The sequence below is a fragment of the Meriones unguiculatus genome, chromosome 17 (genome assembly GCF_030254825.1).
Source record: "Meriones unguiculatus strain TT.TT164.6M chromosome 17, Bangor_MerUng_6.1, whole genome shotgun sequence".
In the NCBI taxonomy this organism is placed as follows: Eukaryota; Metazoa; Chordata; class Mammalia; order Rodentia; family Muridae; genus Meriones; species Meriones unguiculatus.
The window spans coordinates 15073287-15100312 of NC_083364.1; the positions used below are offsets into that span (position 1 = coordinate 15073287).

Here is a 27026-nt window from a genome sequence, read left to right on the forward strand (position 1 = left end):
TTGCAGGGTTTGGATGTGTGACCATGAGGAGAAGATTAGAGAGCCTGGCATGAGCGAAGGCAGGTAGGGCGTGGAGGCATGTGGGACTGGTAATAGTAATAACCGTAATAGTGCAAAATACTAATCATTCCTGTTATTGTTTATTAAATTCCAACTGTGAGCCAGGATCTGCACTGATTACTTAAGATGTGTGATGTTATATAAACCTCGACACATTATTTGTTTTATTTTACAGGGTCTTGTTATGTAGCCTAAGCTACCCTCGAACTTATGAGTTTACTGCCTTTCCCTCCTGAGTGCTGAGCGATTAGACATGTACAAGCAGCAACCCATCCTTTTGACTGATCACTTCAACAGGAATATTACTTTCTCCAGGAAACTTCCCCAGACAGTATTCAGAGATGACATGCTTCTGAACATCTGGTTTAATTCGATTCTCCTCTATCAGGTGCAACCAAGATGATAGGACCAAACTATACCTCAGTGTCTGAATTCATCTTCATCAGCTTCTCCAACTTCCCACAGCAGCTCATGCCTGTCTTCTTCGTGGTGATCCTGCTCATGTACCTCTTCACGCTGCTGGGAAACCTGCTCATCATGGCCACCATCTGGAGCGAGCGGAACCTCCACACGCCTATGTACTTCTTCCTGTGTGCTCTCTCCATCTCTGAGATCTTCTACACCTTTGCCATCATCCCGCGCATGCTGGCTGACCTGCTTTCCACCTACCACTCCATCGCCTTCCTGACCTGCGCCATCCAGATGTTCCTTTTCTTCACGTTTGGCTTCACCCACTCCTTTCTACTCACTGTCATGGGCTATGACCGCTATGTGGCCATCTGTCACCCACTGCGCTACAATGTGCTCATGAGCCCCCGGGGCTGCGCCTGCTTCGTGCCTGAGTCCTGGGCTGGCGGCTCAGCTGGCGGCCTAGTGGTGACACCTCCATTTTCCACCTCCCTTTCTGTGGGCCCAATCATATCTCGCATTTCTTATGTCATGTGCCCCCGATGTTGAAGTTGGCCTGTGGAAGTAGCGTGCCAGCCGTGACTCTGAGTGTGGGGCTGGTGTGTATGATAATCCTGCTTAGCAGTTGCTTCCTTGCCCTCCTCTCATATGCCTTCATCGTGGCAGCCATCTTGAAGATCCCATCAGCTGAGGGGCGGCACAAGGCCTTCTCCACCTGTGCATCCCACCTCACAGTGGTGATTGTGCACTATGGCTTTTCCTCCTTCATCTACCTCAAGCCCAAGGGCCCCTCCTTTCAGGAAGGTGATACTCTGATGGCCACACCCTACACCATCCTCACCCCCTTCCTCAGCCCCATCATCTTCAGTCTGAGGAACAAGGAGCTGAAGAATGCCATGAAGAAGGCCTTCCTCAGGAAATTCTATTCTTCAAACAACTGATTGGTCAGTAGGTGTGAAACACCACTTCAGAGATGCCCAGTAAATGTTACAACTTCATTTCCTCTCCTCTTTTGATGGATAGGTTCTTATTTAAGTGTTTGCTAAAATTTGAGATGTTTGTTGGGATGCAGTTCATGCTCTGTATAGCTTATTCATCACAGTGCAGGTTTCAATGGTTTTAGTATGTTTGGAAGTATGCAACCATCAACATGATTAATTTTAGGAAAACGTTCATCACTTGAAAAGGAAATTGGGATGGAGAGATGACCCAGTGGTTCAGAGCACTTACTGCTTTTCCAGGGTACCCAAGCTGGGTTCCCACTGTCAGATGGCCACAACTGCCCATGAGGGCACCCTCAGGCACTGACATGTACTTATATAGACACTCCTGTGTACACATAAATAAAAATATATTTTTAAAAAAGAAAGAGAATCACACCATTAGCAGTTGCTTCCCATCTCTTTGGCTGTGTTTGTATATCATTTAGTGTGTGTGTGTGTGTGTGTGTGTGTGTGTGTGTGTGTGTGTGTGTAGGCCAGGGGTCAAAACTGGGTGTCTATCTCAATCTGTCTTTAACTTGTTTTAAACAAACAAACAAACAAAAACTGTTGTTTTTGAGACAGAATCTTGTTTGTACCTCTGGCTATCCTGGAACTCTCTGTGTAGACCAGGCTGGCCTCAACTCACAGAGATCCACCTCTGCCACCCAAGTTTTATAATTAAAGGCATGTTCTACCATGACTGGCTTAAAAATAATTTAACTTTGCATGTGTGTGTGTGTGTGTGTGTGTGTGTGTGTGTGTGCCTGCACGCCCATGTGGAAAACACAGAGCAAGTTATGGGAACCTGCTCTCTCCTTCTACCCTTTGGGTTCCAGGACTCAAACTCCGGTCACCAGCCTTAATGGTCACTTCTACCTTATTTTAGAAACGGTGTCTCCTGGCGATTACCAAATCAGCTAGGCTGTTTGCCAGCAATCTCCTAAGGTCAGTACTTCTCTACCAACCCGCAGAACTCAAGCTATATGAGAAGACTACTGTAACCGGTTTTTACATGGATGCTTTCCAAAAATGCACTTCACTGACTGAGCAATCTCTAAAGACCTTCACCTTTTCTTCATTCTCTGTTTCTTCCCTTCCAGTTGTACATACCATGAACCCACTCTCTATATAAATTTATCTTGGGCACTTCACACACATGAGGTCATAAGAGGAATCATGGTCTTTTCAACCTGATTCATTTTATTTCCCCAGCTAATATTTCAAGGTTCTCCTGTATCAGTTTTTTTGCCCTTATTAATGGCTATGCCATATTCTGTTGTATGACTACAGTATATTTTATTCATCCATTAACTATTGATGAACATTTCAACACACACACACACACACACACACACACACACACACATGTTTTGATTAATGCTGCTGTTAGTGTCCCTATGCAACTTTTTATTTCAAAATGTTTTCCTTTTTCTTGGATATACACCTAGAAGTGGGATTGTGTCAGACAGTGTTCCTAAAACCTGTCAGACTGTTTCCAAAGTATCTGGACCATTCTACATTCACACCAGCAAAGGCAGGGATTTTAGTTGCTGCAGGCTTCAGGTGGGGTAAGGGTGGGTACAGGAGGTGGCTCAGCCCGTAGCCTGTCAGTTCCTGTGACAGCAGCTGAAAGAGAGCAAGGCTGAGAAGGTGAAGGATGTGTGTGGAGCCTGCTCTACAGAATAGCAGTTAATCTCTCTCTCCCTCCCGGTGTTCTCCTCTCCCTCTCACTCTCCCTCCTCTCCCCATATCTCTACCTGACATCAGTCTGTCAGGGTGATTTTTTTCCCCTTCACTATGGCTTCAGAATCCAAAGAGCCATAGACGATGGACTGAAACATTTAAAGCCAATCAAAAAGCATCTTCCCTTCTTTAAAGTTGTTCTGCCAAGATTTTGTCACAGCTATAAAATGTCTAACACAGCACAGCACCTTGCCCTTTGTAGACAAAGCAGAATTCTCCTCCAACCCGAGATGGCTTCTGTACCTCTGCTGAGGGGTGCTGGTATACCGGGATTCGAACTCAATGTTCTTTTAATTGGCCAAGAGCAAAGCAGTCCACTGATGACCATTTGCATAGAAAAAACAGACTTCTTTTATTTATTTAAATTTTCTTCTTAAAAAATCTTTTTAGTGGTGGCACATGCTTTTAATTCCAGCAGTCAGAAGGCAGAGGCAGGAGAATGTCTGAGTTTAAAGCCTGGTCTACAGAGGGAGTTCCAGGCCAGTTAGAACCACTTATTAACACACACGTGTACACACAAAGTCTTTCATTCCTGAGGCCAGGTAGTATGCATAAGCAACAGGACACTACACACTAATATAAACTACTTACTAAGTCTGCTGCCTCACACTGGAGGATTTGCCCCCCCCCCCCGAAACCTTTAAGAAGAGATGTCTTGCTTTGTCTGGTGGAGCTGAAGCCTGTCTTTGGAACTTTGCTGTGTATATTAACACCCTTAAGCTCAAGGACAACTATCTATCTGTCTGTCTGTCTGTCTATGAAAGAGACCTGAGACAAGATAAATAACCCCAGCTCCAAACCCCCAGCCCTGCCTCCCCCTGTGACATAACCTGCTCCCTCCAGCCAAACCCTGCCCCCCAAGGTTTCCAGACCCTCCCTGCACAGCAGCACCAGGTTCCACCCATTTAGGAAGATTAAGTTATACCCATATCTCCATTTAGGAAGAAAAACTGAAGACTTTTTTGGTGACTTCTTACTGTGTCTAAGACACTGATAAGTGGCCGCAGCCTCCAGCACCTACAATGCTCTCTCTGACCTCTTGAAACCCACTCGGCTTGACCTCAGAATGGAATCTCACATTCTCCTTGGAAACAGCCATTAACCACTGACGAAGAAGCTGGGGAGGACGTGTACCTCATCCTTCTTTCTTGCCTGTAGTAGAAACAACTGTGAGGCATGATCTTCAATATTTCTAAGAGTCCCCAAGAGCTCAGGCCAAAGTGCTTCTCTAAGCACTGTTAGACCAATGGAGGGGATGTGAAATCGCAGGAAGATGGCATCTCCAGAAGCAGAATTCTTCCTTTAATCACAACAACTGAAGGACACCAGTGTTTCTGTCTGAGGAAAGACTGTGCCCAAGAGGTGCAAGGGGCTGTGGTTTTATTGGGTGGGAAGGAAGATTCCACGTGCCAGTCAGCTGTCCTGATATCTCAAAGCAGTAGATACCAACTGGGATTGGTTAGTTTGTGGATCACTGGATCAGAAGTTTTCACAGGTGTATCCTTCAAGTCAACTTTTCTGTCCTGAGATTCTGTTCTCCTGAGGCTTTTAGGTCGTTAACCCTTTGAGGACCTTGCCTGATATGACCCTTAGTTCTTCCTCTGCTACAGCTTGACTCTGAAATGTCTCCATCAGGCTCATGCATACTTTGAAGGCTTGGCCTCCAGCTGGTGGCATTATTTTGGAAGGTTCCAGAAGCTTTGAGAGGAAGCACCTCGCTAGAGAAAGTAGGGTTTCTGGGGCTGGGTTGCTGAGATTGTCTTATTTCTACCTGCTTCCTCTGTTGCATTCCACTTCCCAGTATGTGATATAGTTAGCCATTGCCACACACTCTTTCCACCAGGAACTAAGCTGCTCTGCCAATCCTGCCTTACATTCTTCTTGTCACAACAGTGCAAGGATGCACAATACAGCCTTCCCTCTTCTTCTCTCCTCTTCTCTCCCTTTTTCCATTTCTCTTTTATTCTCTTCTCCTTTTTTTCTGCCTTCTGAGATAGGGTCTCATTATTTGAGACACAGATCTCAAACTTTCTTTGCCCCCATCTTAGCCTCTAAAGTTCTGGGACTACAGAAATATATCATCAAATTGTTCTCCTTTTTAAAATTATTTTACTCCATTACTTCATTACCAATTTTATTTCCTGGGAATGTATCCTAATTAATCCTCACTTCAGGTCAATCCTGACTCATAAGTACCCAACAATTTATGCAATCCATGGTGAAGACACTTAGTTTACTTGGAAATTCACCGTGAATATTTCTCTTGTAGTTTAGGAGACCAGTATACTACAAAGAGTGTCTTCAAGGTGACATTCAATTTTTGTAAAGTCTTAGGAGATCTCAGATAGCTCATCAGTCATTATTCTTCAAATGAAACAATACATCTTCTGATACTAACTATTTGGAAGTCTGTTTTGTTGCCCGAATTTTTTACATTCTCTCTCTTTCTGGCACTGGGTCTCATACATACCAGGAAAACCCTCTATAAGTGAGATACATCCCCAACTCTTATGTTGATTCTTGATCATGGTCTCTCACTTAATTATGTTAATGATTTATCTATTTATAAATTATTCCTTCATCAATCAAACTATTATTTTTTTACTGAGCGATATGAGTGAAATAAATAAATAAATAAAAAGGAAAGACTAGGAACATTGCTGCTCCTAGGTATGACAGAGGAGAAAGTTTATTATAGACATGTGGGAGGCATGGCTAGAGGCAGAGACATCTGGGAGAGTCCAGAGTAGACATGAACCATGTGAGGATCGGAGAGCGGAAGGGGATGGGAGAAGGAAGAGAGGAGGACCAGGTTCTGTCAGGAGGCCCAAACAGCAGATTAAAGGGCCAGGTAACCAAAATGGTCAGATTATATAGGGAAGGGCACCCAGGCCCTAGGCTAGACAGTTTAGTGTAGACAGCAATGTATGCCAGCCAGGACGACCCTGTAAGACCTAAGAACAGAGTGATTTGGGGAGATGCCAATGGCCAGAGTCCATTTTGATATGTTAAATAGGCATCTTGGCCATTTGTCCTGAGTTTGAGACTTTTTCTTGATTAAAAAAAAAAATCAGGGTGATATAATCTTCTCTATAACTACTTTCTGCTGACACTGGAGGGCCATTGGTGGAGGTACCCAAGGAGTCTGGAATGCTGGCCAAGTCCAGGAAGTACAGGATGTTTCACTTGCTGTCTAGACACTGCAGGACCTTCTGGGGCTAGGAACCTGCAGGCAGCAGCTGGGGCAGTTTGTGAGGCTGGACCACCTGAGGCTAGCTGCTTTGGAGCTACCTGCAGAGTTTGAAGGAACACCTGGAGCTGATGTTGGACCAATCTGCAGTCGATTTGAAATCTGCTGGGACAGATAGACTAGGGAAAGAAGGTAAAGCTAAGGAGTTTCAGGGAATTATTTTTTTTACTTTATTTTTAAAATGTATTTGTTCACTTTCCATCCCTACTGTAGGCCTCTCCCTCCTCTCTTCCTGGTCCTACTCTTCTTCCCTTGTTCCTCAGATTAGGGGAGTCTGCTTACCTACCCACCCCAGCTCATCACCACATCAAGACTGAGTGCATCCTCTTTCCCTTTGGCCTGGTGAGGCAATCCCACCAGGAGAAGTGATCAGAAAGCAGGCAACAGAGTCAATGTCCCCTTACTAGGCCACCCACATGAGGCTGAGCTGCCCAACTGCTACATCAGTGTAGGGGGCCTAGGTCTAGTCTATACATGGTCCCTGGTTGGTGCTTCAGTAGTTACAAGTCCCCCTGGGCCCTGGTTGGTGCTATTAGTCTTCTTGTGGAGCTCCTGGTACCTCCACGTCCTTCTATCCTTTCTCCTACTTCTCCACAAAACTCCCTACACTTTGCCCAATGTTTGGCCAGGAGTCTCAGCATCTGTTTTGATCACTGCTAGGTGGAGCCTCTCAGAGGACAGCTATACATAGCAGCTTTATTGGAGGAATTTTTTTTTAATCTTAGATGTACACTTGAAACTTTCAGGTCCATGGTCCTGGTAGATGGGAGAGGGGAGTCCCAAGACCAGGAAAAGGGGGAGAGATTCAATCCTCAGGAACAGGCAGGAAAACTTAGGCTGTTGACTGACAGAAATACTTATCTGGGGTCCATTTGACCTGTGTGTGAGAGGTGGATCCAAGTTGATTCCCCAAAGTTTACAATATTTTTAAGTTTACAAAAACAGATAACAGTTTTAGATATAGCCAGGCAAAGTAGTCCATGCTTGTAATCCCAGCATGTTAGGGGAGGGGAGTGGATCTCTGTGAGTTCAAGGCCAGCCTGCTCCACAAAGTGTGTCCAGGACAGCCAAAGCTGTACAGAGAAACCCCTCTTGGAAAAAACAACGATAAAAAGTTTTAGCTGTGCTATCATTACCACTGTTTGAAATTGGTGCTGCAACCCACATTGTACAAAAAGTGGTAGACTCATCCTTTGGAGTCAGAGCGAAAGCTTGGGAACACAAAATGATGTGGGGTTAAAAACATTAAGACATTTTCCAGAGTGCTGAATATATAATATAGATCGGTCAGAAATGTTTTTTTTTTAAATCACAATAAGAAGAAATTTTAAATCTATACTTAGAAAAAACACCAAAGGACCCACATACCTATGGACACTTAAGTTTTGACAAAGAAGCTAAAACCATACAATGAAAAGAGAGAGAGAGAGAGAGAGAGAGAGAGAGAGCATCTTAAATAAATTGTGCTGGTCTAACTGGATGTCTACATGTAGAAAAATGCAAATAGATCTGTATCTATCACCGAGCACAAAACTCAAATTCAAGTGGATGAAAGACCTCAATATAAAACCAGAAACAATAAATCTATTAAAAGAGAAAGTAGGAAAGATCTTTGACCTCATTGGCACAGGAGACAACTTCCTGAACAGAACACCAACAGCTTAGGCTTCAAGATGAACAATTGATAAATGGGACCTCATGAAACTGAAATGCTTCTGTAAGGCAAAGGACACTGCAATAGAATGAAAAGACAATATACAGATTGGGAAAAGATCTTTAATAATCCCACATTTGACAAAGGGCTAATATCCAGAATATATGAAGAACTCAAGAAATTAAGCATCAACAAACCAAATAACCCAATTAAAAATAGGGTACAGAGTTAAACAGAGAATTCTCAATAGAGAAATATGGAATGGCCAAGAAGCACTTAAAGAAATGCTCAACATTCTTAGCTACCAGGGAAATGCAAATCAAAATGACTCTGAGATTCCATCCTACACCCATCAGAGTGGCTAAGATCAAAAACACAAGTGCCAGCACATGCTGGAGAGGATGTGGAGAAAGAGGAAGACTCCTTCCATTGTTGGTGGGAGTGCAAACTTATACAACCACTCTGGAAACCAATCTGGTGCTTAGAAAATTAGGAATAGCTCTACCTCAAGACCCAGCTATACCAATCCTGGGTATATATGCAAAAGATATTTTACCATACAAAAGGGACACTTGCACAACTATGTCAATAGCAGCTTTATTCGTAATAGCCTGAATCTGGAAACAACCTAGGTGTCCCTCAACCGAAGAATATGTAGCAGAAAGCCACCTGTAGCAGTCTTTTTAAAAAAAATCTATTTGGGGTGTCTAGGCCTTTACCTTCCTTCCACCAACTCCCCAACCTTAAGTAGGAGAGAGAAAAGGTTAGTGGGGAGGGGGGGCAGACCCCTTTACTTCTCCATGCCACTGCACCCTGAAGCGTTTCTCTCTGTCTGTCTGCTCCAAACTGCTACACTGTCTCTGGTCTCTGGTCTATCCAAATTGCTCCATGCCACATGCCAACACCAAATGCTATACAGTCTCCTTCTTGGCCTCAGGTTTATACTCTCAGAATTCTAGACCATGTCCCTCTCTGTTTGGCATATGGAAAGCCATTACCTAGGCGGCCTGTCCTAATGACCTTTTCATTGGATGAGGAATTACCTTTTGACCCTAGGTTCTTCGTTCATGCTGGTCCCTCTGGTCATGGGCTGCATTCTTTGCTCTCTTCCTGCCTGTGTTAATTATTTTTCTCTTTACTGGGACAAAACACCCAAGCAAAGTGACTTAAGGTAGGAAGGGATGGATTTGGATCATATTTTGAAGGGAATTATCTCACAGCTGGGAAGGCATGATTGATGGATGGTGCATGAGGCAGCCTTGGAGGTAGAAGCAAGAATATCAAGAGCTCAAGGTTGGCTATATAATGAGTTCAAAGCCAGCCAGGGCTACCCAAAACCCTGTAAAACAAAAACAAACAAACAAACACAACAAGAACAAAATAAAAAACCTGGGGCTTGCAGTATAGCTTAGAAGATAAATAGTCTTGCCACCAAACTGAAGACAAAAAGTAGATATCCCTAGAACTAATATGGTAGACAGAACTGATTCTTTCCAGTTGTCACCAAACCTTCATATGTGTGCCTACCTCCACCCTCTACCCAAAACCCTCTACCCTCACCATAAATAAATAAGTACATAGATAGATTATGATAGATAGATAGATAGATAGATAGATAGATAGATAGATAGATAGATAGATAGATAGATAGAGACAGTTAGAGGCAGATACCTAGATACATAGATACATAGAGTGAGTGAGTCATGTGTGAGCTGGTGCTGGTCCTCGTCTGAGTGGGAGATAAAGATTACTAGGACATCAGGTTTATGTGATGCTGAGAGTTGGTCTTAGGGTCTTCACATGAGCTACCAGGTCTACTCTACTTTTAAATATTCATGGGATACCTACTACGTGCTAGAAATTAAATATATTTGGGACTTATTTCTACCTTTAACACTCTTAGGCAAAGGAAGGTGTCTTAGTCCGTATTCTATTGCTGTCAAGAGACACCATGACCACAGCAACTATTATGAAAGAAAGTATTTCGTTGGGTTGCTTACAGTTTCAGAGGTTTGGTCCATTGTTTTCATGGCAGGAAACATGGTGCTACAGTAGTAGTTGAGAGTTCTATGTCTGGATCCACAGGCAGCAGGAAGAGAGAGCTACTGGAACTGGCTTGGGCTTAGAAGCCCCAAAGCCTACTCCCAGTGACACACTTTCTCCAACAAAGCCAAACCTACTCTAACAAGGCCACACCTCCTAATTCCTCTCAGGTAATGCCACTCCCTGGTGACTTAGCATTCCCACATATGAGCCTATGGGAGCCATTATTCAAACCACTACAGAAGGTAACATTTATATATTATGAAATAAATAAATACATAACTGCTTCTTGGTTACTTGTAATGACTACTTTCTTTTCATAAACTTCAGGTTAAAAAAAATATTCATGTGTTTGGATCAATTGAAGAAAGGTTGAAATGTCCACATTGTCCTTAACCCAGGTGTTTGACACAGGAGAGGAAAAGTGAGTGATGGTTTTTCTGGAAGGAGAAGTTGGTTCTGACCCCATTCCTGTCTGGAACCCCCAAGCACAGTCTCTGTGCACTGAAGGGGAAGCCAGAACAATTCAAGTCAATGATTGCCCCAAAGTCCAACTCAGTGAACCAGTGAGTGTTTACTGAGTTTGCTGACAGCAGTGTGGGTGGAGGGTTACTTACACGAGCGAGGAAGACTCAAAAGTAGCTGCAGCATTAAAACGCCCTCCCTGACACAGGTGACACCCTAGGAAAGCTGAGACTTCAGAGCCATTTGCACAAATTTCAGGAGCCAGCAGGCACTAGGATCCCTTCTCTGCAGTAGAGCTGGTTGTTGCCTCCTCCCACACTTGTTTTCATTTCTATAGAGTCTCCACTTTCCAAGATATGTGATGTTTTGGCTTCCTGCAGAATCTCCCGAGCCTTCTCCTCCCTTCTGGAGGGAATGCTTGAATTTAGAGGAAATTGCTATCTGTCTCTCCACCTGTTCTTCCTGCTGTTACCTTCTTTGTGACTCCTTCTTTCACAGAGTTCTCTAAGCCTTGGAGGGGGTGATATCACTGTCCAGCTGTGTCTAACCATTGGACCACTGTGCCACAGTAACAGTCATTTGTTCTCAGGGGCTTTCTCAGTAGCTATGAGTCTCTGCTGCACACCATTCACCATCATGACTGGATGAGGCTGACGGCAGCAGTGATCTGACAGGCACGTCATGTCCACTTCATAAAACAATAGCAAGCAGCGGCTTTCTCACTGGACATCTGACTTCCCTAGGTACAGATCTGTTCCTGGCTTATAGTACCAGATGTGAATGTTCTACTATGGAACAGTTCTTAAACCCAACTGGAAACCTGTGTGCCACTATTGCAGAAGCAGGCATATCCTACCTGGGCATTTCAGTATTTTAGCCCACAAACTCATAGCCAAGCAGGACTGTTGGTGAAAATACTCCCTTACCAGCACACATAGAACCTTCAGGTACCATGATAGCCAGCCGGTAGGAAGGGAGCTTCTGGATCAGTCACTGCTTTAGCTTTTTCCTTACCAAAGCCTCTGGTACCTGTATTGTGTAGTTCTGGCATGGATCCAACATTAATGGTAATAGTCTTTATGATTTATGAGGCCTCAGGGGCATCTCTGGCCAGTAACTCATAAAGCAAAAACCCACTTCTGGTGATAAAGTTTACATTTAGCAACCTAATGGCCTCAGGAATCACCTCTTCCACCAATGTAAGATGCCTCCTGTACTTAAGCTCTTTAATTGTTTTCTCCTCCTCTCATTTTAATTATATTTATTTTAAAACAGAAAAATATAAAATTATTTGTACTAATGGGATGCATATGCTATCTTGATACATGTGCTGTTGTAGGTTATTAATATTTACTATTGATTTCTCTTTTAGTTAAACAATGTTTATTCCTAAACAAGCTATATACCCAAACCACCACACAGAGACTGGGATTTATTTAACCTAGAGCACAATGCTGGGCAATAGTTACTTCATCCTAAACCTCCAAGCCCGCATAGTTTCCTCCCATTCAGATTTCCCATATTATACTTGCTTTTAATCAAATCGTAGGTCCGGCTCATCTCTCTACATGGTTCCAAGACTTCTGCGGATTCTCCCTCTCCTCCCTTTGCTTCCTCCGCTTCCTCCTCATCTTCCTAACCACCCCCCCCCAACACACACACACCAACCAGGATGTCCCATCCTATTCTCTCCATTGCACAGCATTGTGGCTGGTTGTTTTATTGACAACACAGAGAACAAATGGTGGCATGTTTGCACAAACTTGAGAAAGGTGATGTTTAGAATAAGCATCACAATACAATGTCCAGATTGAAACCAGATAGTAGGGTAGAGAAATCAGCATTTGAATGAACAAGGGTAAATTGTACACATTCCAAAAGGACATTATACCAACAATGTGTATATAATGAAACATTTATTTTAGTGTTTTATTAATTCTTTGAAATTTTATACAATGTATTTTGACCATATTAATTCCCAACTCCTAGATCTACCCTACCCCCTTCATGTCCTCTTTTTTATTAACTGAATAGGCCCCTGATGGTATTTTGTGTGTCTGTATACTTCTGGGTGTTGGGCCAATCACTGGATCATGGTTGACATACCAGTAGCCCTTAAGGAAAACTGACCCGCTCCTGGAAGCCACTAAGTGTCCACAGCTCCTCAGTTATGTGTGGGGAATTGGGAGCCTCTTCCTACAGTGTACTAGAGTGTTGACTGGATGGGGCTTGTGCAGGAAACACATCTGCTGTGAGTTCATGGATGCAGTGGTCCTGTGATGTCCGGAAGACACATTGTTCCATTCTCTCTGACCTCTGGCTCTTATAGCCTTCCCCCCTGTTCTTCCTCGATGCCTCTGAACCTAGGGGGTAGGGCATAGGTGTGCCATTTGTGGCTGGATGCACTTCAGAGACTGGCTCTCTATACTTTGACCAGTGGTGAGTTTTTACATTAACACAGTTCAGTGCACACACACAAAAGTACTCTGATGGCGTCTGTGCTGCTTTAAATGAGAATGCTTCCCTAGGCTCATTGTGCTGGCTAGTTATATGTGAATTTGACTCAAGCTAGAGTCATTAGAGAAGAGGGCGCCTTAATGGAGAAAATGCCTTCATAAGACCAGGCCTGTGGACAAGCCTGTAAGGCATTTTCTTAATTAGTGACTGATAGGTGATAAGGAGGGGCCCATTATGGATGGTACCGCCATCTCTGGGCTGGTGGTCCTAGGTTTTGAAAAAAAAAAAAAAAAAAAAAAAAGGAGGCTGAGCAAATCAAGAAGGAGCAAGCTGTAATCAGTACTCCTCCATGGCCTCCCTGCCCTGCTTAAGTTCATGTCTTGACTTCCTTTGACAATAAACTGTGATGTGGAGGCACAGGCTGAATAGACTCCCTTTTCCCTAAGTTGCTTTGGTCATGGTGTTTCATCACAGCAATAGTCACGCTAACTACCACACTCATATCCCAGTCATCATTTGGCAGACTGTTTGGGAAGGATTAGAAAGTGTGGCTTTGTTGGAGGATGTGTGTCTCTGAGGACGGGCTTTGAGGTTTCAAAAGCTCATGCCAGGCCCAGAGGCTCTTTCTCTGCCTTCTGTCTATGAATCAGGATATAAAGATCTCAGCTACTGCTCCAGTGCCACGCTTCCCTGCTTCCCACAATGACAATCATGGAGTAACCCTCTGAAACTGTAAGCAAGCCCAGAATCAAGTGCTTTGTTTTGTAAACATTGCCTTGGGCATGGTATCTCTTCACAAAATTAGAACAGTGAATAATACAACATCTGAGACCTGTGAGCTCCAACTGTGAGTTCTTGTCAAGATTTTCAGTTCCAGCCATGTGTTTCCTCCCGTGGAACAGGGCTTAAATCCAACCAGGAAAGGGTTGGTTACTCCATAACATTTGTGCCACTATTGCACACACGAACAGGTTACATACCACTTTCCAGTACATGATATCAAGTCGGCAATGGAGAAAGCTTCCTGGTTGGTACAGCTTGATTTCTCCATGTTTTGAGGCCAATGTGTGTTGTGTCTTCAGCAGTAGAGCCTTACAGTCAAGTTCTGGTGAGAAAACAAAAGGAATGGAAATAGCCCATATTGTCTTGGGGAGAACCTTTTTCTTTTCTTTTTAAAAGCTTACTCTTTCTTTCAATTAGCCCATCTCAAGCAGGGTTGTACAGTTGGTGTAGGTATCACTGGACATGATTTTCTTCAGCCCAGTTCTGTGCATCCACAGGCATAATACTAATGTGGATGAAACCCTTAATTATGGCTTCACTCGGTGCCCACTTGCTCTAAAATGCTTGTATAAGAGGTTTATGGCAGTGTCCACATGGGTGAGGGATGTTTACATCCCTCAAGGTTGAAGAAACATTTGAACTCCTTAGTGACAGGCATAGGTCTATAGTCTATTTGTGAGTCACTTACAGGGTAAGTCAGCTTAAATACATGCCCAGTCATAACATCCATTTGCTGAGGCCACATGATAACTGGACATGCTGCAGACTATTCAAATATTTTACAGAAATGCCGGTGGCTCTAGCTACTTTCTAACCCATGTTGACTCTCTTGTGACTAGGCTTTACATGAGCCCAATGAGCAACCTCAAGTGGTACCTGAGGGCAGATGACCCATGCTTTAGTAAGGGCATTTGCTTCTTGATTTCCTCATAGCATCATTTGCTAGGCATTTATAGGGAAGAGTGGTATTTCTTCTAATATATCTAGCTTAGCTGTTGGTTCAATTACTGGAGGGATTTGGTGGCTGAAAGGACACTGGCTCCTGGACAGACAATATGGTATTGGTGACAGGACTTACAGACATTATAACATTCCGCTATTAACATGCATGCTGCTTTCATAGAGTTTGATTCTGTTACAGCACAGGAAGAGGCTTGGTCAGAAGGCCTTCAGTCTAAACCTTAATTGGATAAGCTGCTGTTATGGACACTGAGTAATGGATTCTACCTGCTGTGATGCTTTGTATACAGCTGTGTATTCTGAGCTTCTACCCTTTTCATGAACAAGACCAAAATTCCACTAGAATTGCTTACTCAAGATGTTTCTGCAGTAGCCCCAATTAGAGCATTCTGGGTGTATGACTTCTAACCCAAAGGAACACTGGGATAATAGGATGTGCAATTGTTGAGCCTGTCCCACAAAGATCTTAGCCTGCTCAAAAGCCTCTTGAGACTCTCTGTCCCCATCCCATATGGCATTCCCCTTTATCAGGTAACACAAACTGCAGGCAACTTGGGCAACGTGGGTTATTCAAGTGTGCCAATAGCCTGGAAGCCCTAAGAAAATCTACAGGTCTGACATTTATTGACACTAACTGTTATAGAATTTTCTCAGTAATATTGTAAGGTACCAAATGCATCTGACCAGACCATTATACTTTCAAGAAGTTTAGAGCTGAGCCTTCCCCTTTGACCCTTGTATGCCTTGATCTCCCATCCTCATTCCTTTAGGTGTATATCTTTTAGAAGTGTTTCTAAATCTGCAATACACTCATAGGTTTGTAGTAAGAACTTGGGAATTTAAAGAATTTGGTTTCTTTAAAAAAGCGCAGAAATATTATGTGAATGTTTTCATTTTAATCCAAGATGTGGGCATATAAGGCTGCTTCAGTCATAGACTGTTCACAGCAGCGACTCTAACTTGCCTTGTGCTCTAGCAGAGGCATGGTTTTGCCAGCTGAAGATAGTTTCTGTGATTGTGTGACGTTTGTAATTCTGGGAATGTTACAGAGGTTATATAATCTCTAGAGCCCAGAGGGATAGGATCGGTGATTGCTGGCCATTTGGATGGACTGGTTGCAGCTTGTTAGTAGCTGTGGGTAAAGAAGAAACAAACCGAAAGAAATTAGATTCAGGAATCTCCCCCCCCATTTCTCTCTCTCTCTCTCTCTCTCTCTCTCTCTCTCTCTCTCTCTCTCTCTCTCTCTCTGGCTGGCTTGCAGCCAGGCTGGGGTGGAAAGGATAAAGGGGATAAAGGGTGGGAAGAAGAACCCACACCGTAGCAAAGACCAGCTACCAAGCAAGGTTGGCATTATACTCTCTATGTAATAAAACTTTTAATTTATCAATGCTTTAAATTTACCTTTTTTCTTAAATTATTTTTTTGTAATTTACTCACTTTATATCCTGATTGTAGCCCCCTCCCTCATCTCCTCCCAGCCCCACCTTTTTTCCCTTTTCCTCCTCTCCCCCTCCTCTGGTCATCGGAAAGGGGAGCCCTCCTCCCCTACCAGCTGACCCCAGCCTATTAGGTCTTATTAGGACTCCTGCATCCTCTTCCTCTGTGGCCTGGCAAGCTCCCCACCCATCAGGGGGAAGTGATCAAAGAGCAGGCAACAGAGTCCATGTCAGAGTCAGCCCCTGCTCCCTCTTACTTGGAAGCTCACATGGAGACTGAGCTGCCTGTGAGCTACATCTGAGCAGGGGGTCTAGGTCCTCTGTATGCATTGTCCTTGGCTGGTGCATCAGTCTCTGCAGGGACCCCCTCCAGGCCCAGATTTGTTGGTCTTCTTATGGAGCTCCTGTCCCCTCTGGGTCCTTCTATTCCCCTACTCTTTCCTATGCCTCTCTATATATATTCACTTATAAGCTGATATTAGCCATATAATACAATATAACCATACTACAAGCCACAGGCCTAAAGAAGCTAAAGAATAAGGAGGACTCTGGGGAGGATGCTTAATTCTCATTTAGAATGGTGAATTTAGACACAGGAAGTGGTTGAAGAGAGGGAAGAGGATGGGAGCCTACCATAGATGTCCTTTGAAAGATTTCACTCTTTTTCTGGATTGCCTAGGAATCAAATCCTGAACTTTAGGACCCAAGGGGACCCACAGCTGATCATTGACTTATAACTGTTCAACCCAGAGCAGTCTAGAAGACTTTTGGTGATTATACTCAGCTCAAGAAACCCAGGTTTGTAGAAGGGAGGGAGGGCCATATCTCCTATTCTTTCTTTTTTTATTTGAAAAACACCAAATTACATGTATTTAGTGTGTATATGCCCACACTCTGGAACTTACATGGAGGTCAGAGGGCAACTTATAGGAGATGATCCTCTGCTGCTATAGTGTGGGTCCCCAGAATCCAACTCTGGTGATCAGGCTTGGCAGCAAATGATTGTACATGCTGAATCTTCTTGCGCTTTGCATTAAGGACCCGTCACTTTAAGAACTCTTTAAGAATTCTTTGGAATTATTATTATTTTTTTGGCAATTTAAGGACTTTTGATCATATTCAACTTTACGCACCTCCCCTATCCCCTTCCTACTCTGAATGCGTTCCTCTGCCCCTCCCATTTTCATGGCTTTCATTTTCTAAATAACGCACTCTGTCTAATCAGGGCTGCTTGGGGACAGGGTTGTTCACTGGATTGTGGGCAGGCCTCCTTTTCTAGTCCTTTCCAGGTCCAGATCACCCACCGGCATTGCCACTTTTATTCTGTATTGTAACTTGTCATCTTTGTGGGGCCAGAGGAGTTCTGCTCTGAGCAGGAAGGGCCAAAGGGGCCTTCAGAGAAGGTACTAGGGCTGCACCTGAGGTTGTGGGCTAATGCCAAGGAAGCCCAGAGAAGAAGTCTCTTGAGGCCTGAGTTTGCTTATTAGGTCCCTAGCCTCCTGCCATCCAGGGATCTGTAGAGAGTGGCAAGGAATTGCTGCAGAGGACTGGCATAAAGCAAGGGCTCAGACTTTTCTTTCTCCTGCCTAAGCCTCTGGGTTTATGGTGCAGGAGAGAGGGCCGAGGTCTCCTCTGCCAGCGGGCAGGGTAGTCCAGGCAGCCAGCAAAGGCCAGTGGGCATCTCAGATGGCCACCCCACTGCAGGAGTGACACTAGCTTCCGGTCTCTGGAAGTTCTCAGGGCAAAGGGATTATCAGAGGTGGGCTTTCTACTCAGAAAGCAGCTGAGGTCCACCCACAAGGTGGCTTTTCTTCACCTGTGTTTATCGTCACACGTGGTAGATCCAGAGGGACAGGGGTGTGTTAACCCACTATGCTTGTGTGTCTGCTGTAGCCTGAGAGGGCTCCATGTCTGGGTGTGTCTAGTGTCTGTGTAAGAGCTCAGGACCGAATGTGGCTCCTGTGCACAGATGTGCACTTGATTGCTTTGTGCACATGCTCAATTTACTAATGGAGTGCGCTCTGGCTGCTGAGGGGTGGCCCAGGCATGTGGAGGGGCATGCCTCACTCACAGACGTACGCGAGTGCAGGACACCGTGTCCTTCCGTGGGCACCTTGTCCCACTCTCCTGACGGCTAGTACATGTTTGAGTGGTGCTTTGCTAAGGGGCATCTGCTTCCGTGAACCTGGGCTGGGACTAAGCATGCGGTTTTCTCTAATTTTCCTCCCCCAGGTTCTTCCCCAGCAACCTCTCCCTCCATTTCTCAATCGCTCTCTCCTCCTCCTCTTTTTCTCCCCATCCCTCCATCCACCCTTCCAACCCCTCTTTGTCCCCATGTTACCTCCCTCCCACCCAGGCTCACACTCTTAGTACAGGAAAGATTTCAACTTCTGATTCTCCACTTCCCAAACCCACTGATGGGATTTCAGGTGGCTTCACACTTCATTTTTTTTTTTTTAAGTGAGGTAAACTGCAAATAATGTGCAATTGGCCCTTTTAAAGGTGGCAGCCCAGAAGCCTTTTGTTGCTCTGTACGGCAGTCCTCATCTCTGTCTGCTTTCAGAACCTTCTCACCACCCCTAAGGGAGCAGCAGCAGTATTTCCCTTTCCTGTCCCCCAGTCCCTGCTGGCCATGGACTCTGCTCTCCATTTCTGTGGATGGTGTGAAGGACATTTCATAGGAGCAGAGGAGAGCTCACATGGCCTCTTTTCTGTGTTCTTTCACTTAACATCAGATTTTTTTTTGATTGATCATGTTGTACCATGAATTCTGTTTTTACAATTCAAATTACACCCGCTTAACATAAAATTAAATTAGTTTACTTAAGTAATTAAGTCAAGTGGAATTTAATCATCCACATAATTTTTTAATTACCATGATTATTTAATTCCAAGACATTCTTACTGTTCCAAAAGAAAATACCATATTCAACACAAAGACATGAAAAAACTATCAAGATTTAAAGCAAAAAAGTATTTTATCAATCATCCCCCATTACGTTTTACCTGTTTGCAGCATGGAAAGCAGGTAGAGGAAGTACCATAGCGAAGAGGATCCTGTTAGAACACAGAGAAGGAGAGCCCATCATCCCCATCCCCTGAAAACTGGGGCAGACCTGACCTGCTGTCACTCAGGGACAGAGGAGAGAGAACCACAGCTGCCAGCAGCAAACAGGAGGCTGGTGATGGAGGATCCTGGTAGGGAGGGATCAGGGAGAGGGAGGAGAGGCAGAGACTAGCTGAGCTGTCAGGGTGATGGTGGACATCTGTGAGAGTGATCAGGAGTTCCAGTTCTTCTTGGGTGGGATGCCAAGTTCCAGGCCTCCATGGTGAGACTCTGTCCTTAAAGCATGACAAACAAAAGCCAGACAGAGGGAACAGCACTGGCAAGAAGCCAGAGGCTCAGCCAGTGTCACAAGATACCCCTCCAGGGGGCTGCTGTGAATGAGAGCCCCGCAGCACAGCTCAGCACTTAGGGAGCATCACTCAGGCACACACCCCATGTCCCCTGCTGTCCTCTTGCTGATCTGCAGTGAGTCTCAGAGATGGGAGCAGACAGCCTGTGTCACACAGCCCATGGGGCGGTGAGACTGAGCAGAGCCTGCATCCTTCCTCCATGTCTCAGTGTAGAGGTGGCTTCCCAGTGAAGCTGCCAGTCAGAAGGAGCTGGCCCTTAATCCTTGCAGGGTTTAGACGTGTGACCATGAGGAGAAGAATAGAGAGCCTGGCATGAGTGAAGGCAGGTAGGGCGTGGAGGCATGTGGGACTGGTAATAGTAATAACAGTAATAGTGCAAAATACTAATCATTCCTGTTATTGTTTATTAAATTCCAACTGTGAGCCAGGATCTGCTTTGGTTTCACTTCAGATGTGTGATGTTATTTAAACTTCAACATATTATCGTCACTGCTTATTTTTTTAATTTTTAAATTATATTTATGTACAGAAAACATAGCAGTGAACATTGAGCCCAGTTTAGTGGTGAGTTCTCCAGCCTTTGGCTTTTCCAGGCTGGCAATGCGAGCCACAGATTTAGGACCCAGGAACTGGTCTCCCCAGTGGAGGTGGATCTCCTCATATCTGTCGTAACTGGTCCTAATCAGCTTCCAGCAGCTTAGCCATAGCACCCTTGAGTTAACCTGTGTGAAGGCAGCAGTGGTGCAGGTCTTCCTGTGGACCAGCCACCCCCGCCTGGCCTCTCCCTTGATGATGTGGTAGAGGACCCCCATCTTTCCACACTGGGCAGGTAGGAAAACCACCAGCTCAATGGAGTCTACATCATGGGCCATCACCACCAGCTGAGCCTTCTTGTTCTCCACCAAGGTGGTGCCTGTACTGACCCCTGCTCGAAGGATGGGTGGTCTCTCAGTTGGGATGTCCCCTTCCCCAGCAGCTTTCTTTTCAGCATGGGCCAGCAGCCTCTGCTTCCTCCCCTGCTTTGTTTCTGGCCTGTTCTTGTGGGCCAGCTTAAGCAGCTGGGTAGCTGTTTGCCAGTCCAGGGCCTGGGTAAACTAGTTAACAGCAGGAGATGCTTTGGGCTGCTTATAAAGGATGGCCCATCACCACAGCAGCCTGATGTAGCGGGACCATTTGATGAAGAATGTGAGATTTCTTTTGGGCTTGGTATCCTGCCCAATGCAGAAGTTCTTGGGCTGTTGTTATAAATGAATGAAAATCCAAAGCATTCTATTTTACCACTCAGGAGCCAGGTGCTGGGGTGAAAACCTGCTAGCCTGCTAGAGGCAGAGAAAGCATCTAGCTGACCTTCCTTCTCAGTTCATGTCCTGATGGAAAGAGCCCCAAAAGGCTCACTCTCTCAACTGACAGCCCAGGAGAAAAAGGCAAACACCCAAGAACAAAGGCCTGCTCGCTCAAAGCTCTGAAGCCCAAGAACAGGGAGCCAAAGCCCCTTCTCCCTCTCCACGCTGTCTTAAACACCCCTCCACTCAGAGTCTCTCCCTCTCTTTAATCCCTGTCAGCTGGTTTCTTGCTTTGCCTCTTGACCTGGGGTTAACTTTATTAAATCCTGTCTGCAGAAAGCTCTTGAAGTAAAGGTGGATGATAGGGCCCAACCACACCGAACAAGAAACAGGGTTTTACAATTAGCAGTCTCGGGGTTCACAATGGGATCAAATACCCTGCAACATTTGGGTCTTTTATCATCAAAGAATTGTCCGCCTTTTCGGTTCTTCACGACAATGGGGGCTTGGGGCCTCCTTCTTCTCCTTGGGCTTCTTTCCTTTGGGCATCTTACTGGGCTAGAGGACAGTGTTATTACTTATTATTTTGCAGGGTCTTGCTGTGTAACCTAGACTACCCTCAAATTTAATTTCCTGATTCTGCCTCCTAAGAACTGAGACAACAGGTAGGTAATCACCACTCCAACTAACACATTATTAACAGTTTTTAGCTGATGAACTAAATATGGCTTGAGCAGGTGAATTGCCCACTCCTGGAGCTCTCCCTAGTCAGTGGTCATTAGATAAGACATGTTTCTAACCAACAGGTTTTCATGCCACACCCCTCTATCAGGTGCAACCAAGATGATAGGACCAAACTACACCTCAGTGTCTGAGTTCATCTTCATCGGCTTCTCCAGCTTCCCGAAGCAGCTCATGCCTGTCTTCTTCACGGTGTTCCTGCTGATGTACCTGTCCACTCTCACGAGCAACCTGCTCATCGTGGCTACCATCTGCAGTGAGCGGAACCTCCACACGCCCATGTACCTCTTCCTGTGTGCTCTCTCCATCTCTGAGACCCTCTACACTTTGGCCTTCATCCCACGCATGCTGGCTGACCTGCTCTCCACCCACCACTCCATCGCCTTCCTGGCCTGTGCCATTCAGATGTTCCTTTTCTTCTCGTTTGGCTTCACCCACTCCTTGCTGCTCACCATCATGGGCTATGACCGCTATGTGGCCATCTGTCACCCACTGCGCTACAATGTGCTCATGAGCCCCCGGGGCTGCGCCCGCTTAGTGGCTGCAGCCTGGGCTGGTGGCTCAGCAGGTGGGGTGATTGTGACAACCCCCATTTTCCGCCTCCCTTTCTGTGGGCCCAAGCAGATCCAGCATTTCTTTTGTCATTTGCCCCCAGTGTTGAAGTTGGCCTGTGGAAGTAGCATGCCAGCCGTGACTCTGGGTGTGGGGCTGGTGTGTATGATAATCCTGCTTAGCTGTTGCTTCCTTGCCCTCCTCTCATATGCCTTCATCGTGGCAGCCATCTTGAAGATCCCATCAACTAAGGGGCGGCACAAGGCCTTCTCCACCTGTGCATCCCACCTCACAGTGGTGATTGTGCATTTTGGCTTTGCCTCCATCATCTACCTTAAGCCCAAGGGCCCCCAGTTTCAAAAAGGTGATACTCTGATGGCCACCACCTACACCGTCCTCACCCCCTTCCTCAGCCCCATCATCTTCAGTCTGAGGAACACAGAGCTAAAGAATGCCATGAAGAAAGCCTTCCTCAGGAAATTCTATTCTTTAAACAACTGAACAGCTAGTACAGAATGATTGGTAGGTGTGGAGCAAGGATGGGCCATGCCCATCACATTATAGATGCTCAGTCAATGTGTTATTTTTCTTCCTCCTTTAATCTATGGGCTCTCATTTAAGTGTTTCCTAAGATGTAAGATGTTCCTTGGGATACAGTTCATTTTTTGTGTACTTAGCGCATCACAGTGCATATTACAGTAGTTTCAGTATGTTTGGAAGTAGGCAATGATCACCACGCTGAACATTAGAAAACGTTTCATCACTCAAGAAAGAAAAATCTCCTATCACTTGCTCGATTTCTTTTTGGTGTGTATGTGTGTGTGTGTGTGTTTCTGTGTATAGATGGCTACATGTGTGTGCACAGGTGCCCATGAACATATGTGAGGTGTATATGAAGACCAGATGTCAAAATGAGGTGTCTGGCTCAATTTTTTCTACCTTTAATTGTTTATCATTATTTTTTAACTGAAAAATATTTTTTATTGCCCGCCAGTGATGTGTGCCTGTAATCCCAGATCTTGGGGAGGCAGAGGTAGGTAGGAGGATCTCTGTGGGTTCAAGGTCAGCCAGGTCTGCAAAGCAAGTCCATAACAGCTAAGGCTACACAGAGAAACCCTGTCTCAAACAAAAATTATTGCAATATATTCTGATCATAGCTTCCAACAACTCCTCCCAGATCTTCCCCACACACCCAAATCTATACCCTTTCTTTTTCTCTCTTTCATTAGGATAAAAACAGGACTCTAAGCCAGTCGTGGTAGAGCACATCTTTAATCCTAGCATGCAGGAAGCAAAGGCAGGTGGATCTCTGCAAGTTTGAGGCCAGCCTATTCTATAAAGTTCTGGGATAGCCAAGGCTATCACAGAGAGAAACCTTGTCTCATAAAACCAAGCCAAACCAACCAACAAAAAACAGGCATCTAAAATTAATAATAATAATAATAATAATAATAATAATAATAATAAAATTAGACAAAACAAAACCCAGCAAGAATAGCTCAAGATAAAAAGAGCCAAAGAAAAAGCTCAAGAAACTCATCTAGACTTAGACCCACACAATATTTGCATAAACAGAAACCTCATAAAAACACAAAACCAGAATTATAATGAATATTCAAAGGACCCATAAGGTTTAAAAAATTAAAATAAAGCCATGACAAAACATTATGAGAGAAGACACCTCCAAAAATGCCATTGAGTTAATCCTGTGTTGCCTGTCTACTGGCAGGTGAGGAGTTAAGAGTGGTTTGTATACCTGTTGAAGAAAGTAACTTCATTTGCTAGTACTTATTACCCAGAGATAGCCTCTGGGTTAGGGATGTGAGCCTGTGACCGCTTCCCGCCTCAGTTCTGGGACCCCATCAGGCCCTGTCCTGATTTCATCGAACACAAAGAATACATGTACTGGAAAAAAATCAAGTATGTGTAACTCTTTGTCGATTAAACTGTACAAAAATAAAATTACAGAACAGAGAAATCTGAAAGCTCAAATAACAATCAAATGTGCACAGGCTGGAAGGGACAGGACACTTTCCTAATATGTGGGAGGCTGATTGCCAGTACGGCAGGAAAAATGTGTATCTTGCTAGGTTCCAAACCTGGGACAAATGGCTGAGATGCTATTTGATATATCCAGGTGAACACTGGCCACCAAGTCCTCCCCGCATCCCTCAGTCTCTACCTGCTACAGGGCCCTTCTAGCTGATGTACCCCGCCCCCTACCCTAAACTTCTCCAGCTGTTCTTCCTTATATAACCTAACTGCTTTGGTTATCTGGCCCTTTGGTCCACTCTTTGGGCCTCCTGGCTGGTGTGCCTGGTATACCCCTGTCTGCCTTCATGGCTTTGGGTCACGTCTACTCTGGACTCTTCCAGATGTTCCTGCCTCTCCCAGATGCCTCTGTCTCTGGTTGTGCTCTCCCAGAATGTCTATAACAAACTTCCCCCTTCACCATACCTAGGAGCAGATAGGTTCCTTTCCTTTCCTTTTTATTTCGTTATTTCATTCATCTGGTGCCAAAACCCAGGAGTGGCATAACTGAGCTCCCTCCCCAAGGAACTCACTCTGACCTAAGCTGCCGAGCTGACTCTTCTAAGATATCATTTGTTTTCGCTGGCTTCTGCCACTCACAAAATTTGCTTCCAAATTATAGAGTTCAGTTCTTCAGCTGCTGCTTTCCTCTAGCTGCAGCCCTCATCTCTGGGCTCTGGCCTGCTATGTCCTCCGTGTGAGCATCTCCCTGGCTCCTGCAGCCTATTCTGCCCCTGGCCCACTGTACCCATGTGGATATCTCCCTGCTCTCTCCCCTGTCCTTTCCTACTGGTCTCACCTTTGCCAGGAGCTAAATTCCTATCTGTGGCAGCCTGGGACCCTTTTCCTTGCTTCCTCCCACTTGGAGCTCCATGCATGTCTCGCTTGTTCCTGGACCCTTCTATTACACCCTTGAAACACCCACCACATGGGCAACTTTCTCTCTCGGCTCAGGGCTGCTATGACTATCTGGGTGTGTGTATTAAAGACACCCACTGGCTCCCTTTCCTCCTGCAGTCCCTCGATGCTATCTCTTGTTTCAGCCTGCAGTCCCACATCTTCAGCAATCAGCTCTCTCCTGAACCTTACAGGAACACCCCTATACAGTGTTCTGTTTTGCAATCCTTTCTCTTCTTCCACTGACTCAGATTTTGTGACAACAGCTTTGTCTCACTACAGATCAACGGGAGGGCACACTTGATTCCCAGTTTTCACAGATTGTAACAACTTCTGCCAGCAAATGATTCCAAATGTCTCTTACGTCTAAGGTTCTACAACTTTCCACTCTTAAATATTTATTTCTATGATTTCTCTGCACTCTGCTCTCAAAAATATCTCATAAGACTTTGCTGTATCTCTGTCTCGGGATTTGTAAGTTAATTGGGTTTGGTTAAAGAATCGATAATGTCTGTAACAGATTTTGCCTTGCCTTGTAACTTACAACAAAAGGCTTATAATTAAAACCTATACATAGGCAAACTTCATTTGTTACAACAGATGAAATATGTGATTCACTTCTTGCCTAGAATATACTGTATATGTACTGTGTCAACTCCTGTTTAGGAGAAAAGAGATATTTTAAATAGCAACCATGTGGCACTCCTCCATCTTGGCTGATGACCTCATCAAGAGGTAAGCAGCCACATGGCTGGTGGCCATCTTTACTAGGTCAAAGAGTACAGGCCATGTGACTTCTCCGCCATCTTAGTTTAAATGACCACATGGTATAAAACAACAATTACACAACTTCTCAGCCCTGCTGAGCTTTTCTTATCATTGTAGTTCCTTTTTAGACTAAGGAAACAACAGTAGGTTCTAAATATATTTTGGATTGACATAGATTTGTGTAAGTTGATAAAAAATTTAAGGTCATAAAGCGAACAAAAGCTGACTTAGAGATTTACACCTAACTGCTTATGTCTTTGCTAATCATTCAACATCAGGCATGTTTGAGAAATAATATTTATAAATTCCTAAGGTCTACTCAAGTTCATAGAAATGTTTGTGTAGTTTCTCTGTCTCTGCTCACTTTGTGAAACTTTAACCTATTCGGATAACTTGAGTCATACAAGAAACTGTAATATTCTATAATGGTTCACTATAAAAGGAAGTTTTCTACAGTTGTGATTTATTTTGATGCTAAAGGTCTTCAACTAAATCTTCAACTCAAAATTTAAGGCTCAAACTTAACAGGGATAAAGCTGTAATATCCAAGTCTTATAAAAGCTGCCGACTTAAACCATTAAAGATAATTAAGATGTATAATAATGAATGTGTTTTCAAAATTAAGCCTAAGGCAAATAAATAAGGTATACTTAACAGATAACGGTTCCCACTCTGTAGATCTTTTCAGAGATCTGCTGAATATGGCATTTACAATGGTTAGTGGGAAAAGCTTGCTGTGAGAGACAAAGGCCCCAGCTCCTAGATGTGACCCCAAGGTTTAAGTAGAAGATGATGGGCACAGAAGAATTCCACCTGGAGCTTGCTTTAAATGTGGCAAAGCTGTCCACGGAGTGGAACTGCCCTTCCCCTCACCTGCCGACTGTGGACAAGCGGGACACTCCGCAGCGGATGGCCCTGCTTTGCCTAGATGAGATAAGCCCCAAGTTCTTTCTCCACAGGGCCATCTGCCAGATCCCCTGGGTCTGGCTGCCAAAGACTGATGCTGTCCTGCGACCTCTGGGCCCAGTGAAATCAAGATTACATGGAGGAGCTGTAGTGCTTGTCCAGACGGCTGGTAAGTCTCGGTCGTTTCTG

General features: G+C 44.7%; 1 protein-coding gene and 2 pseudogenes across 1 annotated transcript; 2 read left to right on the top strand and 1 right to left on the bottom strand.

The window, feature by feature from the left end:
* The first annotated feature begins 459 nt into the window (after positions 1–459).
* Positions 460–1409, top strand: LOC110543979 (olfactory receptor 10H2-like; annotated as a pseudogene).
* Positions 1410–19302: 17893 nt separating this feature from the next.
* On the bottom strand, positions 19303–21491 carry LOC110566118 (large ribosomal subunit protein eL8-like; annotated as a pseudogene).
* A 294-nt stretch (positions 21492–21785) lies between these two features.
* On the top strand, positions 21786–22736 carry LOC110566120 (olfactory receptor 10H2-like). Its single transcript, XM_021663927.1, has one exon. It carries the CDS (start codon positions 21786–21788, stop codon positions 22734–22736), a length of 951 nt encoding a protein of 316 aa, XP_021519602.1.
* Positions 22737–27026: the final 4290 nt, after the last annotated feature.